This window comes from Haplochromis burtoni, unplaced genomic scaffold (genome assembly GCF_018398535.1).
Source record: "Haplochromis burtoni strain Fernald_Lab_line unplaced genomic scaffold, NCSU_Asbu1 Contig_329, whole genome shotgun sequence".
Lineage (NCBI taxonomy): Eukaryota > Metazoa > Chordata > Actinopteri > Cichliformes > Cichlidae > Haplochromis > Haplochromis burtoni.
This window is the reverse complement of record NW_024582690.1, coordinates 453,510-471,729: the sequence shown is the minus strand read 5'-3', so window position 1 is coordinate 471,729 and position 18,220 is coordinate 453,510. Positions and strand designations below refer to the sequence as shown.

The following is an 18,220-nucleotide window of genomic DNA, read 5'->3' as shown; positions in this document are numbered from 1 at the left end:
GCCTATACAGCTTGGAGTAAGACAACATGCATGAAGAGGATGATGTGGACAAAATACTCATTTGCCTAATAATTCTGCACTCCCTGTATCTCTGGTTAAACCTAAGCATGATATTTTCCACTTAGTAGTTGTTAGTAGTCACTTTACTTGCTGAATCAGTATGCTGTACTCATGCATATGTGCTAATGAGATGGTTATCTAACCAGGAACATTGATCTCATTTAGATGATCTTTGCACATTAAATAGATATCACTTGACAGTAGTGCTTGCTTTGTCTTAGGAGCAGCATTTTCAGATTGTTTTACACACGTAGTAGCTCAGAAAACCATTGCATTGCTTTTTTTAACCGATTGTTTTAGGAAGCGCTGATGAAAAAACCTATAAATTATTGCTTTAGGTTGCAAGACATAGTTTTGACTTGTATGCTGGTTTTTATTATGGCACATTTATTACATATAAAAATATTTGGGCGTTAGAGGAAACACAAGTACCCATGGCCAATTTAAAAACACCAGACAACTTTACATGCATTGCATTGGTCTACAGGACCAAATAAATAAATACAAATAAATAAATGTAACGCCATGAACATATACTACACGCAGCTTTTGTCACAATTTTCTGTGTTTACCTCTTACCTTCTAATACCATCTCCATACACAGCAGCATCTGCACCACTCCCCACCAATGATCGTATCACTAGGACTACATTTTGTGTGTGTCCGTTCAGATATGTGCCTGCACAACAAAATGATGTTTCCATACAACTAAAGTGCATTCTTATTCTCAAGAGCATTATATTTTGAGGGAAACATATTTCCTGCACAACAAAACAGCTTTCAATACACACCGATAAACTGGATTGTATTTTTTTTTTTTTTTTTTTTTTGGGAGGAAAATCTATTTCCCTCAACACAAAAGACCTAACAATTCAAAAGACTGACAAATTCCCTCTCAGTAGGTTGACTTGGGAAGTCATGGCACAAAATTGCAACAAGTGATGCCAACAAGAAATCATTATTTTTGTTTTTCCACTTTCATGCTGTTTTTGATACTTTCACATTTCATTTCAACTCAGTGTTTGGTTAGGTTTAGATAACCAAGCAACTTGGTTAGTTTTTGGAAAAGATCATCATTTTGGCTGAAATACATGATTTCCTAATCTTAACCTCATGAGAAGTTTGTCCTTCATTTTCTGTTTTACCAAACTGACGAATCCTAACCAGCTACTGATTTGGTGCATCGGCAGCATCAGAGGTCAGCCACAATCAAATGGGTTTACCTGCATAACAAAATAATATTTTCAAGTAAAAATTGTTTTATACGAGTTGGTGATGATGATATGAAGTTTACAGAGATTTGGGTTGGAATCATCAAATGTAAAATTTTGTTTCTTTATCATATGAAAAATTATCATTTAAATGCTCGTTTTTCAAGCTTTTTCAGTTTATATGTCCTAAAAAGATAACAAAAAGTTAATATTATAGATATTTCTACTTCTACTACTTTCTACTTTCTACAGACTGGAGTGTGCAAGCCTTGCAGCTATTTTTTCTACAAATCCACAAATATCTGTTTACTTTTTAAATGTTGTTATAGGCTTTTTGTTTTTTTTTGTTTTTTTTCTTACATAAAATATAAGACCTATGATTATGAGAAAATATTTGTAGTTATATGAATGCATTATTTAGAGCATATATGTATAATGCTCACTTGGCTATGATTGCATTTTTTGTCGGTATGTTATGTGTGTAGTTGATGACTTGATAACGTGAAGAGAAAGTATTAGGGAACAGCTTTATTAGGTGGCAACACGTCAGTATAAATTCCTACTTTTTGACTATAGCTTCCTTTCTGTAGATCTTAGGCAGTCCTCTTTATAATTTTTTCAGCATCTCTTCTTTGCTCTTATTGTATTGTTCTGGAATTTCACTGATACATTTAAGTCTAATCAATTGGCTTACAGGTAAACATTTCTTGAGGTGGCTAGAATGAAAACTTCCAGCACGAAGAAATGTATTCCGATCAGCAGGTTTGGAGTACAGAGGACAGATATCTGTCTTTTTTTGTTACTTTTATGTCAAGGAAGTTAATGTCTTTAGTGCTGTAATTAAGGATAAAACATAAGCCTACAAAATAAACTCCAGTAACGTAGCAACTGATCCCTTCCAGAGTAAAAATACATCATCTATATATTTTCCAATATATATATATATATATATATAGAAAAGGGTTATTTTGCTGGTCGTACTGGTGCCATTTTTTCCCATTGCAGTGCCAGAAATTTGGAGATATGGTATGTTGTTAAAAAAAGAAATAATTCCTCTTTAGAACAAAAGTAGCCAGGTTATAAAGAAAGAGGTAGATGGTAATTTTGTAGGTTTAGTGTCAAGAAAATGTCCCACAGACTCAAGGCCTTGCTCCTGGGTAATATTAGTAAACAAAGATTCAATATCTAACATGCTCAATATGATATCTGCATCAGTTGGTGGGAGGTGTTTGAGAAAAAGCCAAAAGTGAGTTTTATGTTTTATGTGACTGACTTCCTCCTCGGAACTGAGATAGAGTCCATGGACAGTGGATCTTTTCTTTTTTTCCCCAGCATGTGCAATTGCATTTGGATGTCTTCTGGATGGGGGTTCCAAGAGAGGAAACTCTATTTTGTCCAAAAAAATAGGATGTTTAGAGTGGTTGGGGAACTTATATTGTGACTTTTCTTATTCGTAGTAGTTGAAGGAAGTCTTTGACCTGGATGTGCAATTTTGTGCAGATTATAAAGACTGTAAACTGTATGTTTTACTTAATTAAATGCTAGATTAAAAAATACATGTTTTTTATATTCAGTAAACTAATAGTTAATAGTAAAGAATATTTTCCTGTTACAGATGCACTTACTGGGTGAGCATTGTTTGATTGCTGGATGGACCCAATCTGTCATCATAAAACATCAAAAGGCTACCACAGTGGATTGTTTGTCCCCTGTGATATATACAGCACAACTCTCTGCTTCAACAAAGTCAATTCTGTGTTCCTTTTTTGATTTGACTTGTAATAAAAAAGACTTCAACTGTGCGGTAATCTGTTAAACTGCGAGGAAAGGCACACACTGCGCTGCCTCCTACTGATGGAGATATGGATTTATATCAGTTAGCGGGCACCCAGGTGTACCTTTCTGAGCTTTGCAGTAAGTGTACCTGTGAGAACATCCTGCACACGCACACACAGCACCTGTCATCCAGGTAAACTGTTCTGCTCTGTCTGACAGAAGAGAAGGACTCTGTCACAGTTTCAGTTTTCACTGTGTCTGTCTAAAAGTTTGTCAGTGTGCAGCTCAATGAGTGGCAGCTTCTTGTTGATGCTGCAGAATGACAGACAGATGAAAGCACCTTTCTCACACCATTTCCTTCTTTTGATAGAGAACCTTTCCATTCAGTTCCTTCTCACGAGCTGTTCCCTGCCAGACAATGCAAACAGCATGTTCCTGGACAAGCTCTAATCTGCTCAGCCAGAGCGCTTCCTGCTCTGTGCGTCTTCTAGAAGGACAAGGGCTTCTGTGATAAGGGCTGCTGTTCTCTAAAGGTGCTCTAATTAAATGCACCGGTAGTTTTGACACCCACAGGAGACGGGCAGCATCAGAAAGGTGCAGTCCTGCGCTGCATGTTGATTGTTGTTTTGTGTGTTTGGTTTGTTTGCGCCACAAAGAGATAACAGGTTTTAGTCATTGAATTCAGCCACCTGAGGTCTCTGCATGCCCCCTTTGAGGAAAATAATTTCAGTCCATGGTGAAAGATGACAATGCAGGTCTTTTCAAGTTTGTGCCACTGGTCTAAGTTCCTGCTGCAGAAGGGAAAAATGGAGCATATTGGGAGATATTCAGGCTCGCTTTCCTCCTTCACAAGTTGAAGTTGTGGAAAGCAATACTGCACATAAGACTCAATAATCGTAGTGCATAATTGCTGGCTGAGATTATGTTTTTTTCTTCAGAGGAGGCCATTTTAGTGCCATTTATACTTACAGTGTGAAATATATTGCTCACACAGGGATAAATGTCCATCACAGGAATGAAAGAGAAGGCTTTTTTCTTATCCTTATATTCTTGTGCTGAGTTTTCATATCCGAAATGCATTACATTATTCTCTGCTACCCGTCTGTCACTTGACACACAATAAAAAGTAAATGTCCCCGGGAAAAAGTAGAGAAAAAGAAAGTTACATTTCAGACAGCATCAACTAAAGCTGAACAACGACATGCCATCACTCAAGCTGAGCGTATCTAAATCTGTGAGCAATGTAATGGAGTCTGTGTTGGCACCATGTAGACATGACCCCAGCTCATAAATATTCCGATTATTGCGCGATAGACTAACAAAGCAGCAAAAATGAAGGTTCTGAGTTCAACGAAACTTTTCTTGAGGTTCAGAAGCACATTATTCAAAGTGCTGCAATACAGGAGAGACGCGTTTCTCTGCATTTGCAAATTTGTGTCAATAACTGCTGATGCTCTGCAGTCTGCTGCACATACTGTATGTGGGTGCAACAACTTGTATTTGTAAGCTACACAACAGTTGAGTGGTAAAGTCTGATTCAGAATGATGTTTCTGCTTAAACGAGGGACATAACTTAATCTGTAACATGAAACGGTTTTTATTTAAAGTACAAATGGGCATGCACACAGGAAGAGATTGGCAGCTGTTGAAGAAATGACTCCAAGGCCTGTCTCTCAGTTTGCTGTGGTGGTGTATTTATTAAGTATCCTGATGTTGGGTGGGTTTCCAGTCACAGAAGAGTGGGTGTAAGTAGATGAACCAACCCAGAGACATCTACAAGAATGCTATTTATGCAGGAGATTACAAGCAGGAGTAACTGAGATTGGTGGAATGGTTGACAATTATTCTATAATTATAAAGCACAAAAAGGTAAGACACTAAAGAGTCTGGTCACTGGCCATGTGTTACCAGGCTCCAGCAACAGCAACAAAGATTAGTGTTAAAGAAAGTGAATGGTCATGGGAACAGGGGTCACAGTCCAGGAGATGGGGAACTTCCTGGTGGGCTGCAGGGACTATTCATATTAAAAACTTCATATTTATTGTAACACAATGAAGCCATGTCTGTCTTAACAGTATTTAACATGGCAAATTGCTTTACACGTGTCAAGTGCTCAACCTGTCTAAGGTAACACTAGCTTTTGTATGGAATTATTGTCTGAGTTGAGGGCAATTTTTTTTTCTTATGGCACAACAAGCAGATCTTGATCTGGACCTGCACCGAGGCAAAACGGATGATGATCCTCTCATCCAGCTGTGAGTAACAAGCGAGCAAGCAAGTGAGCTGGCCTCCAAACTGTTGGCATAACTTGAGAGTTTTAATCTTAGTCCTGATTTACGCTATGCATGACTGAGAAAAGTCATCACCTTGCTGCTATATGAATACAGGCGGTACTGTTTGCACTCTTGTATTTGCTTAAGCTGCAAACTGTTGCTGTGATTTTGATGTATTTGATGTCATTTCATGCATTCAATTGATTGCAGCTACATGCTGTGCAGTGACTGACACTTGCATACAAGCATAATAATTTCTGTAGAGGTGCCTATTATTGGAAACCCTTATTTTCTCACTGTGAAAATAAACAAGAAAAATGCTTAGCTGTTTACACCAAGTGCATCATATAAAAAATAAACAAAACATCCCATTTAATGTTTGAGCACATGTCTGTGTGCAGAAAGCAAAGCCCTGTGCAAGTCTCAATTATCATGGTGTGTAATTGCAGACTGAGATTCAGTTCGTTGTGGAAGAGAATAGATTGAGGATGAGAGAAAGGTCAAAGAACGGGGGAATGCAGATGTAGGTGTGTTATTGTGTAAGAAGGCAACCTGCTGAGACAGTGATGAGAGTTTATCTAGAAGGATGATGATTTCAAGGAAGGAAGGAAACAGTTCTTATTAACACACAATAATAACATGGACTGAACCACCACTCACAACCACTAGCACTTTATATAGCCTCTGTAGGAATTATATCTCACTTATCTTAACTGCACTACTGTATAGCTCTGTGTAAATAATCATTCTGTACATACGATAATTTTTAACCCTACAACCCTTTAACTACTACAACTTGCATAGTTCCCATTTCTGTATAGCTGTATATCTCAGATTTCTGTAAAGTTATTTATTTCATATTCTGTATAGTTTTTCATATTTATATCCTGTTCATATCCTGTACATAGCTTGTACTCACTACAGCCTGTACATACTTATAGTTATAGAATAACATACTTCATACCGTATACACTATAACATGCCATAATAGACCCATTTCTGTAATATACTTACATATCTATATTATTGCTAATATATATTGTAATATATCTATATCACTAAAGCACTTCTGGATGGATGCAAACTGCATGTGCAATGACAATAACGTTGAATTCTATTCTATTCTATTCTAAGTTATTTAAAAAAGAGCTCTCAGCTCTTGCTCTTAAGTTGATCACATGAATTACTGGTGACATGAATAATCTGAACTGTAACTTGGATCTGTGGATATATTCATGTCGATATTACACTGCTAACCATGTCTGGAGATGATTGTTGCTGATCTATAGAGCTAAACTGGCAAAACTGAGATAAAATGGCATGTGTCAAAACACAATAATATAATTTTATTATAATTTTCTAAGTTACATTTATACACTTTATTATTTACTTATTGCCCCAGGGCAGCTGTGGCTACAATGTAGCTTGCTATCGCCAGTGTGTGAATGTGTGTGTGAATGGGTGAATGACTGAATGTAGTGTAAAGCGCTTTGGGGTCCTATGGACTAGAAAAGCGCTATACAAATGCAGGCCATTTACCATTTACCATTGAGTTACTGATACGATTTTTCCTTTTGCTGTATTTGCTCTTAAATTCTGTTTCTGTGGTAAAATGTTTATTATTAATTTCTTCTTTTTGGACTCTTCAATATTTTTTGATTTTCTTTTAAGACAAAAAACCTCAAAAACAACAGTAAAAAATCTGGAATAAAGCTCTAAGAGCTGGAAAAAGGGTAACCTCTTATTCAAGAGGCTTTTTCAGTTTTGGAATACAAAAGGTTGAGAGACCCAGGTGTTTGAAAAGGTTGTCCCCTTTGGAGTTGGTCGATGACCTGATGGTGCGAGTCATTAAATGAGCCAAGGTGTGAAAAAACGCGTTGCTCATCACTATTACCCAGGCTTAAGGGTTGAAGCCACTGTGAGGCCTCCCCAGCGCTTATAATGTGGCCTATTCAACAGAAGATCAACAGAGCGAAAAGTGTGAATGTGAGGCTGAAATACCCAAGAAAGGTTCTGAAGATGTCTGATAGCTGGTCATGTAAGCCACCACTTCTGTGCAAAGATTGTCGTTCGCAGTGGACATAGATGGCCTCTTTTAGTCCTCTTTCAACCCTTTCAAGTCTTCTCAGGGCAAAATGTGAACATTGACATCCTTAAGAGTGCAGGTGTGCAGCTGAGTCTTGTCCTGTTGCATTGGTTCTATTTTGTGGAGTGTGTTTGGTTTCTCCTCTGTAGAGATCCAAGCACTCCTCACCACACTAGCCACCTCACCACTACTTTTTTTTAAAAATCTATTTGGTTGGGTATAAAGTACACTGGGATAAAAGGGTTGGAGAAAATTCTCTAGATTTTCTCTGGCAAATCTTCAACACAAAACATGACAACATTGTTCCATTTGTCATTCTGTTTCATGCTAGCTAGTGCCATCTGAAATAGAGCATAAACACAAAACAACTGCTCACAATAGGAACGGTTAACCCTCCATTCGCATCAAAAGACAGGAAAGTAGGAAATACAAATGAAATGATACATAGACTTCTTTTTCACACGACTGTAATAGCACAAAGTTCATATGTGAGCTGAGCTACATGACATAAAAGACACAGTGTAAACAACGTACAGATTCAAATACAAAACATATACATATAGTGGTGTCTGCCTTTGAAAACATACTTTTTGAATGAGAACTGAGAGCACCCTTTCTTCTTCTGCAGGAAGAGTAAGAGAGTAAGTAGCAGCCAGGCGCTGATAATCAAATGCACTTGGTTAGCTGATCATCAGCGTTGCCACCTTTTAAAGAAGGAGATATTTTGGCAGTTTGGAGGGTTCAGGTGTGTGTTTACATAATGCCACAATCAAAAGTGCACATTCACCCCAAGGTCAGACTGTGCAATGTTCACATAAACTGCAAAAAAACAACAACCACAAACTACATCTCAGACTCTACAGACCTCAGTTAGCATGTTAAATGTTAAAGCTCTCTATACACCTTATATCATGGTGGCAGAGGGGTGATGATTTGGGACCTAGACACTTTGCAGTCGTTGAGTTGACTTAATGAGCTCCTTTAGATCCTAGAGTTGAATGTGAGGTGATTTGTTTTCCGACAGCTAATGCTTGGTTGAAACTTGGTCACATGACAGCATAATGATCACAAACATGGAAGCAACTCTGCAAAAGAAGGGCTGAAAAAGACAAGGATGTGCTGCAATGGCCCAAAGTCCAGGCTCAACCCAACTGAAATGATACAACTGAACCTTCGATTGAGCTGTGCATAAATCAATGCCCCCAAATTTCAATGAACGGAAGCAACGTTGTGAAAAAGAGTGGGCCAAAATTGCATCACAATGATGTGAGAGACTGATAGTCATACTGAAAACGATTACTTCCTTCTATTGCTCCAAGTTAATGAATCATGGGGTATGCTTCATTTTTCACAGGAGTTTATAGACTTCTTTGAAAACATTATTTTTCACACGACTGTAATAGGGCAAGGTTCAAATGTGAGATGAACCACATGACACTGTCTAATACAGTGTTTTTCACCCAAATACCCCATTTATAAGTTGAACTTAGGTTGTGAATTGTTTGATATAAAGAGTTTTTCCATAAAAGCTGTATTACTGCTTAGCTAAACAGTGATCTGGATTAAAAGAACAATACCTGAGAAGGCCTTTCATCCTTTACAACCCATTTAACTGAACTCTAGCCCTCTTTAAAAATGTAAGGCCTAGTGCTGAGTGATAGTCAGTGTGCAAACCTGAAAATTAAATTGAGTAACAATTCAAAGTTTGCTGGATGTAAAACACTGAAAAAACATTCACTGGTGAAGGCACACACAAGGGCACTTTATCCACCAAGCACCAAGCAAGTCTCACATTTGCTGACAGTCACTTTTGAAGTCAAAGGGTCTTATCTCAAAATTATTTCCATCTCTGTTTCATTCAGAGGCTGTAGCAGCAGCTTCATCTCATGGACTTCAAACAGAGAAAATAAAAGTGACTGATCAGCTGCAGTGGCTGAGTCCTATAAGCTTGCATTTACAGACACCTTCAGTAATGCATTCACACAATCTGTGAGTATCTGGGTAAAGGAAATAAAGGAGTTTCCATCAAGAAGAAACAATATTGTTGTAACATAGAAAGCTGTTTCCATTGACCCCTACAGTAAGAGGTGATGAATCTAGTAGTGCGCACACATATACAGACGACAGCAAAAGAACAAGGTTCTTCTCTCTTTCTGTCTCACAGCATCCAAGCACACAGCACCCTCGTTTTTACCCATCTCTCTCCCAGACACACATAAGTACACAAAAAAGAAATGAGCTAACGTAAACAAGCACGCGCACACTCATGCATGCACACAGTCCTATCCTGCCTTATTTTTAGCTGTTCCCCTACCCAGCCCTGACCTACATCACAGCATGAATAAAGCAGCACAGAGATGAAGAAAGTGAGCTCATATTGGGAAGGGAAAGGGTGGAGGTGGGGTGTGGTGTCTGGGGCAGAGAGATGGGGGTGTGGGGAGGGAGAAGAGAGGCAAAGAGAAACACACACACACATACACTCTGGCAAAAAACGAACAGAAAAACGAACCGCTTCTCCTCCATCCCCCCGCCGTGAAATGACAGTTTCAGTTCTGTCAGCAGACCTCACCTGCAACAATGCTCCCAGAGGAGGCAGCAGAGGGCGAATACACACACAGACTTTTCCAAACACAGGGGATGCAGGGCCTTAAAACAACAGAAAAGTCTTGCCTCAGGCTTGACACCAGAGGGTCGTCTTGCTTTAAGCGAAAGCGAAACAAAAGCAGCGAGTGCTCGACTTTGAGTTATTGAGTCTCCGTTTCGGCTGTCATCAACCTTTGAACAACAGTTTGGCACCTTTTGCCAATAAAGGTTAATCAAATGAGTAAGCTTTTTAGGCGGAGCAGTGCTTCAGGACAAGATGAAAATTAGATTCGGGTGCTGTCGCTCAAATAAGTTCCATGTTTTTGATGCAGGAGATCAATGCTTTTTTTAACACCGAAGGCCGGCGAGCCTTTATATGCCTGAATACATGATCGGCCTCTCTTTGTGGAATTTAACACTCCTACTGTGCACTCTCCAAGGATGAAACTCACCGAGAAAAAAACCTTATGGGTGTTGCATGTAAGGCAATTACATACTTCATACGCATTCATTCTATTGTAAGGGGAAAGAGTGAGCTGAACACCTCGAGGCTGGAATGTATTTATCCAAGGAGAGGATATGGAAATGCTGTCCTCACGCTCTCCTTCCCTTAAGTGGTGGAAAGGCCTGTTAGCCTCGGGAAACCGGTTCTCTTCTGCTCACATCCGCATAAATACTCGGCACTGTACAAACGCACGCGCGCAAATTTAGGGCTCCCTTCTGCATAACACCTCCCTTGTGTGTTTCCAATCCCATTTCATCAGCAGTCATCCAGCTCTGCTAATGCTTCCCCGAGCTCCATGTTTTAGTGCTCATACGATGTCTTTCAAGCTACATTAGGAGGAGAGAGCCTGTGTGTATGAAGAGAAGACGTAATATATCATGATATTAGCTCCACATAATAGATGTCAGCGAAGATGCTGTACTCCCTGCTCTCCTCTGTCCTCTTCAGTTGATATGTCCTTATCTCATCAGCCTTTTCCTTTCCTTTCTCCTCCTTGTTGAGATTGCTTCTGGTGTGCTCGATTCACAGTCAGTTGTCATGCTCTCTCTCTCTCCATTGTACTGGGCATGACCGTTCCATTTAAACCATACAAGCAATACTTAAATTTAAGCGTCTTTGTTTGTCTGAGGTTTTTCGGTGGGTGCAGTTTTGGTTGTGCAAAACTCTAATTAATAACTTGTGCATCAAGATGGGGCTCAGACACCTTTCCTTTGGGAGGTGATTAAAAGCAATTTACTTGTTAGTTCCAAAGGAGTAGGTGTGTCTTTAAAGAAGCCTAAAGAATTATTAACCCACTGCATATTCTCTCTTTGTCCTCAGATATTGATGAGTGCGCGACGCAGATGCACTACTGCCAGTCCAACACGGTGTGCATCAACCTGCCCGGCAGCCATCGCTGTGACTGTCTACCAGGCTTCACCAGAGTGGACGAGTACTCTTGCACCGGTGCGTCTGCATGCATGGAAATATGTCACTGACTCACATTAAGGATTGTCATCAAAACTGACCAGTAGTGTACTGGTGTTTAATGACTTCATAATTTCTGAGTTATAAGGAAAGTTTTTTGTTTTAGAAATTAAAGCATCTTTGCAACTGACTTGTTGAGCACGGATCAAACAAGAGTTATCCAGGGTGTAATGTGCGATGGCAGTGGAGCTAGCTGACAGTTTTCCTTTGGCTTGTGAGACAAAAGGAAAAAAATCACCTGATCTTTAGCAAATAGCAAGTTGTAAGTGGTTATGACTACTTTCTTTCATTTATTGCAGTCTTGCCAATGGGATCTGTGGCAATGTTGTGTGGTCTGTTGGCTTTGTTAATTGAAAATTTGGATAGATTGCCCTAAAAGTTTGCACAGGGATTCTAAGTAACCAGAGGATGGAGCCAGGAAATTCCCTTAATCATGCAACTTTCTCTTAGCACCACAAGCAGGCAGCCATTTTGGTTTACAGTGTCAGCAACTTATGGATAACTGATCATCCTGAGAGTATTCAGTGCAGTTCTTTACGACCAGATATATGCAAATATATATCTCTCAAGATACGCCTTACTTTCAGTCTTAACTAGATATTGTATTTAATGCAAATCCGTATGTATGCTAATACACTCAGTGCTAATCATTTTCACCCACCCCAGTACCTACCCCTGGCTATAATACTGGCTGACTTGTGGTATGCTAGGTTTACCTAATGAGTAGAATCCCATACACTCCTGTGCTAAAATGCACCATTATAAAAAGCATGTTTACAGCCCAGTACAGACTGTCCTCTGTGGATAGTTTCCCAGTTTATAACAACAACAGTGGGGATGTTTAGTTGTTTTGTTTTGTTTTTCTAATTCATCCATAAATTCCTCACCATCTAGTTGGATGTCACTTTGATTGGCAGATGTCCCGACACAGACAGCTGAGTGTTGCCTGCTAGGCCTCACCTCTGGTAATTGGACTCACTGAACTGCATCTATTCTGTGTCTGTGCTGTGTGTTCCTTTCTGGGAAGTTAAATTATATGACAAATAATATGACCTGCTGTTTAATTTGGCCAATCCCAAAAAGTGATGGAAATTCTGGCATTTAACTAGCATGTTACTCTGGACTAAGAATAATCCTTTAATCCTTTAATTGTCCCACAAGGGGAAATTTGGTTGTAACAGCAGCCAAAAAGACACATATACAAACAAAGAGTACACAGGACACAGAACAGAAACATACACAATTTTTCTTACATATTCACATTAAGGACAATGGTTACTACATACAGAGTACTGTACAGTTATTAAATTAAATAAAAATAACTACAGATAAGAGGCAAACCAGGTTGTAGTGCGAATCGGTTAATTAACTTATTGCAGTTACAGCGCAGATGTAAACATCTATGTTTGTTGGGAGCAGTTCTGATTGTACAGTCTGACAGCTGCAGGGAAGAAGGACCTGCGTAAACGCTCCTTCGTGCATCTAGGATGCAGCAGTCTGTCACTGAAGGAGCTCTGCAGTTCAGCAACATCTACATGCATGGGGTGGGAGACTCTGTCCATCAGAGATGTTATTTTGGCCAGAGTCCTTCTGTCTCCCACCACCTGCAATGGGTCCAGGGCTCTATTTGGAAGCAGCACGTCTCGTCTCTCTATATACTGGACTGTAGCGGAGATGACAATAAAGTTTACTTTGACTTCAGCAGCAAGCAGGCGCGCCGAGAGCTCTCACGCTCACTTTTCGTGTATAGAATTTCAAAAATACATCGGTGCAAATTATAAGTCTGTATTATAATGTCTCGTGTTTTCGTGTTTGTTGGTTTGTTTTTATTTTGTTTTGCTTTGCGAGTTGGTTATTAGATGCTGCTCCAGCCGGTCAGAGAATCCCCCGCCGCCCCGCCCTCTCCTCTCTGCGCCGCAAGCAGCAGGCGCACCTCGCAAACGAAGGGCGCCCTTACTCCCAGCAAATGGGCGATAGAAAACCGATCGGAGCCTATGCCATTCCTAATATGCGCTGGCTGACGTCGGGGCAGCATGAGTACGAGCATTTTTTTTTTGTTTTGCCGATGCCCGTGATGCCACCCCCACCACGATGCCGCCCCGGGCAACCGCCCATGTCACCCGTATCTAAAACTGCTACTGGCCACCACAGAGTCATGGAAGGTCTTTAAAAGTGCTCCCTGGACTCCAAATGACCTCATCCGCCTCAGCAGGTAGAGTCTGCTCTGGCCCTTCCTGTACAGAGCATCAGTGTTGTGGCTCCAGTCTAGCTTATTATTCAGGTGAACACCGAGGTACCTATAAGAGTCCACTATCTCAATGTCCACTCCATGGATGTTCACCGGTGTCAGTGTGGTGGGTCTGCGTCTCCGGAGGTCCACCACCAACTCCTTCGTTTTCCCGGCGTTGATCAGCAGGTGGTTCTGCTGACACCAGTCAACAAAGTCCAGAGTCCTCTGTCTGTACTCTCAGTCGTCCTCACCTGTGATGAGGCCGACTATGACAGAGTCGTCAGAGAACTTCTGTAGGTGGCAGCGTGGGGAGTTGATGGAGAAGTCTGCAGTGTAGAGGGTGAAGAGGAACGGTGCCAGCACAGTTCCCTGTGGGGCCCCCGTACTGCAGACCAGCGTATCAGAGACACAGCCCTGTGACCTCACATACTGTGTTCTGTGAGGTAGTCCAGTATCCACTGGGACATGTGGTGGTCCACTCCCGATAGCTCCAGCTTGTCTCTCAGAAGTTGTGGCTGGATGGTGTTGAAAGCACTGGAGAAAAGAACATGATCCTCACAGTGCTTCCGGGCTTCTCCAGGTGAGTCAGAGCTCGGTGCAGGAGGTAGATGATGGCGTCCTCCACCCCAATGCCAGGCTGGTAAGCAAACTGCAGTGGATCCAATGAAGACCTCACCAGGGGGCGCAGATGGTTTAGAACCAACCTCTCGAGGGTCTTCATCAGATGCGATGTCAGGGCTACCGGCCTGTAGCTGCTGAGGTCCTTGGGATGGGAGGTCTTTGGTACCGGTACCACACAGGAGGTCTTCCACAGCTTCCACTAAATAACCGATATGAGTGTGTCACTGGAACCATGCAGAATGCCGCTTACAAACCAAGCTTGTTAGTATTAGCTGATAATTTAGAAATCCACCTGTTCATCTAAATTTCATGCCTCAGGATCCAAAAGACTAACGTGGTGGTGAGATTAATGCTGAGGCTTCACATTGTCAAGTTAAAAAAAAATGGGTTGATGTCACAGTCGCTGTCACAGTCTATATTTAGTATATAGACTATGGTTAAAATACATACCATATTTCAAGGGGTTTATGCTGCCAATCTGGATATTGAACTAAGCAGCTAGCTGTCTGATCTGCTGTTTCACCACCTTTTCAGGTCTGTCTGCTGCAAAGATACAGTAAAGAGCAACACACAAAAATAAATAATGGTGACTCAGACTGTACTCTGACTGACTCTGTAACATCTGTTGAATTTAGTTCTCCCGGAAAGAGATCCACGAATTAAAATGTCCCAGATTATTCATATAATGTTATTTTATGCATAACGGTAAAAAGGTTAAAGCTTCTTTCCTAACCATAAACAGAAAAATCATGAAATCATGAAATATAAATCTACAACAGATAATAACTATAATTGTATTACTTTATTTTATAGTTTTATTTGTAAAGCACTTTTCAAAACAGAGTTCAGTGCTTGACAGTTCAAATAAAAGCCACACATTTAAGATATGTGTATATGTTCAAACATACAGGCACATAAACAGACACATAATCAGCCATGCTGGCAGACACGAATTCCAACAAGTTGTTGCAAACTATGGCCAAAAATGAAGGGGGGAAGATTAAGGAAATGCTAACCTATAAAAATGAGTTTTCTGCTGTCATTTAAAAGAAATAACAGAGTGAGCCAAACCGATTCACTGAGGAAAGCTCTTCCGCAGTTTGGGCGCAACAACCTCAAAAGCATGATCTCTGGTTTTAAAATCAAAGCGAATGACATTTAGGAGACACTGTTTAGACGATGGGAAAGGCCGGCTACACTGAAAAGGTCTTAGAATCTCTGTTATATAAGCAGGGGCCTGTCCATGTAGAGCTTTATATGTTAATAGCAGAATTTTAAAGTGGATCCTAAATTTCACTGCAAGCCAGTGAAGGATTGCAAGGATAGGTATAATATGTGACCGCCTGCTAGTTTTTGTTAGTGCAGAATGCAGCAGCAAGGCTGCTAATTGGAGACGAGCTATGGAGGACTGAGAGACACACGTGAAAATTGAATTATTATAATCAAGGAGAAAATTAAAGTGTGAACAAAAAGTTCAAGGTGATTGAATGACAGTAAAGGTTTGATTTTTACAATATTTCTGAGATGAAGGAAACAAGACTGTGTGACCTTTGGTTTTCAAAATTCAGGTGTTGGTCAAAGATGATGCCAAGGTTTTTAACAGATACCAAGGTTCATGTTATTGGTCAGGGGAGTGATGATTACATCACTAACCTCCTTAGAGAAATTGTCTGGGCCAAGCACTAGAACCTCAGTTTAACAGGAATTGAGATGAATGCATTTTGAATACATTCTTTGAGGCAGGAGAGGCTGCCAAACTATAAATGTTTATCATCTGCATAGCAATGGTAGGAGATTCCATAGGTGCATATAAAGAAAACGGAATTGGTCCAAGGACTGAGCCCTGGGGGACTCCACATACTAGCAGTGCAGATGAGGACATACGCTGATTAATATGAATTCTGAAGTGTCTGTTTGATAAGTAGAAGAAAATAATTTGTGAGCACTACCAGTGATGCCAACCCAGTTTTGTTTGTTAATACAAGTAGCATGATCATTAGTATCGAAGGCTGCAGATAAGTCAAGCAGGACTAAAATGGAATGGTCTGTAGCTGTCAGGTAAATATATATAATGAAAAGGACAATGTCCATCTACCAGTTGGACATGGACATTGACACAGCTCGATTTCTCTCTCTCCTAGTGAAGGCGCTTGTTTACATTTTGCTCTTGAGGAGAGTACACAATAAAAATGAATGAGTGATTTTCGTAATTGGGTCCAGATAATACTATGATTCCCATGTGTGTCAGTAGCTCTTAATATTTGCTGCAGCTTTCACACTGACTCATGCTGCTGGTCCAATGATTCACATGCATTAAAAAAAAAAAGCATGTTGGTGTCCATCAGCCACCAGGCACTGCTGCTTTGCAACTGTCCTGCTGAAACTTTTACTTCATTATCTGAAATTAAAGCATACACAGAAGTGAATGCAAACTGATAAATGCCTCAGCAGTTGTCTTTTTAAAGCTTTAAAGTTCAGCGTGTGATGGAATAAGAATGGCTGATTGCTGCCATTTATTCATTTAATGGCTTTTCTACCCTAGATATTTTTGATTAAAATGAACAAACATATAACAGCATTGTTCCCCGACCTTCTCAGAGGTATATGTCAGGACAAAGTACGGAAGCAGCTTCAGCAAAATATATGCCCACTTTTAACAGCACAAATGCTCCGTTTAAATGTAGATCTGTAGATTTAAAGCTGTTTTACAGTATACATTGCACTGACTACTGGTCTAGCATAGCTTGTTTAAAACGTTCCTCTCTTTCCATTAGGTAGGTTACAGATTGCCCTGTGCATTTTACATGCACCTGCAAAGGCAGACTGACAATACCGAGGTAATGGGTGTCATCCCTGTTTGCTCGAATGTTTTTCCTATTGCTATGTGTTTTAAAGATGTATATTTATTCATGATTTCAAAGTAAAAAAGAAATCATTGTAGTAACTTGTGTCTTGCAGGCTACAGATTGATCCTTTTGTTTAGGGCAGCATGTTTTCTTAAGAGTAAATAGAATGTGCTTGGTTGCTGCTCAGTGTTCCTCCAGAGAAAGTGTTCTTTAATTAGCTCGCAGTTGGCAGCAACGCAGGGACAAGGATCCATGGACAATCAATCCATTTTGCAGCTTGTAAACTGTCCTGGCAGCTGACTGGGAGCCCAAGGAGCACTCTCTGCATCTGCTGGGAGAGATAAATCGTCTCGCTGTCTCCCTTTTCAACCTTCCTGCTTTTCCTTCAGCTTCTCCCCGGGGGTGTCAGATCTTGTGCATGGATGTAAAACAGAGTTAGCGTTCACAGCTTAAGGTGGTGACTGCTCATATTTCACAATGTTAATGTGATTGCACTTTAGCTTGTGTAATTGGTTGCTTGTGCTGGAATCTGTATTGTTATTCTGCATTGTGTCTAGATCTTAAAAGGTTTTTGGTAATGATATTGCTGCAACTGCATTGAGGAGGAGACACAAAACTGGAAACCAGTTTTTTTTCTTGTCTTTTATTCTATCAGGCAATTAGCATGGAGAAAGTGAACCCAAGCTTTTCAGTAAACTGCAAATTAGCTTCAATCTTTGCAGTTGTGGAACTTCAATTATTAAATATAATGGAGGCAGTGTTTCGCCATTTATACGTTTCTCCTTTTCAAATATTATTTCAAATATTTGCAGATAAATAAATCGCCAAATGCTTTAACCAGTTGCTTGGTAGAGTTTTCTTGAGCCACAATCGCCCTTAAGTAATGGCGTAGTTGATGCAGGATGGCAGTTTAGCTACTTGGGAGCCGTAGTTCTTCTCCAATCTGTCTGAAAGTGATTCCAGTCCAAGTTTGGAAACACGAGTCATGCAAGTCACCAGTCATGCAGGTCATGCAGTCACCTCACAGTTGCAAGTGGTTGCCCAGCGGTTGTTGCATCCATGA

At 40.3% G+C, this 18,220-nt stretch overlaps 1 protein-coding gene across 2 annotated transcripts in view; it reads left to right on the top strand.

Moving 5' to 3' along the window:
- LOC102292316 (protein kinase C-binding protein NELL1) overlaps window positions 1-18,220 on the top strand; it is a 322,495-nt gene that overhangs the window by 201,470 nt on the left and 102,805 nt on the right. For both annotated transcript variants that reach the window (XM_014340030.2, XM_042228525.1), the window contains one exon: window positions 11,314-11,439. In XM_014340030.2, the coding sequence (XP_014195516.1) occupies window positions 11,314-11,439 (126 nt within the window). The remainder of the gene's footprint in view (window positions 1-11,313; window positions 11,440-18,220) is intronic.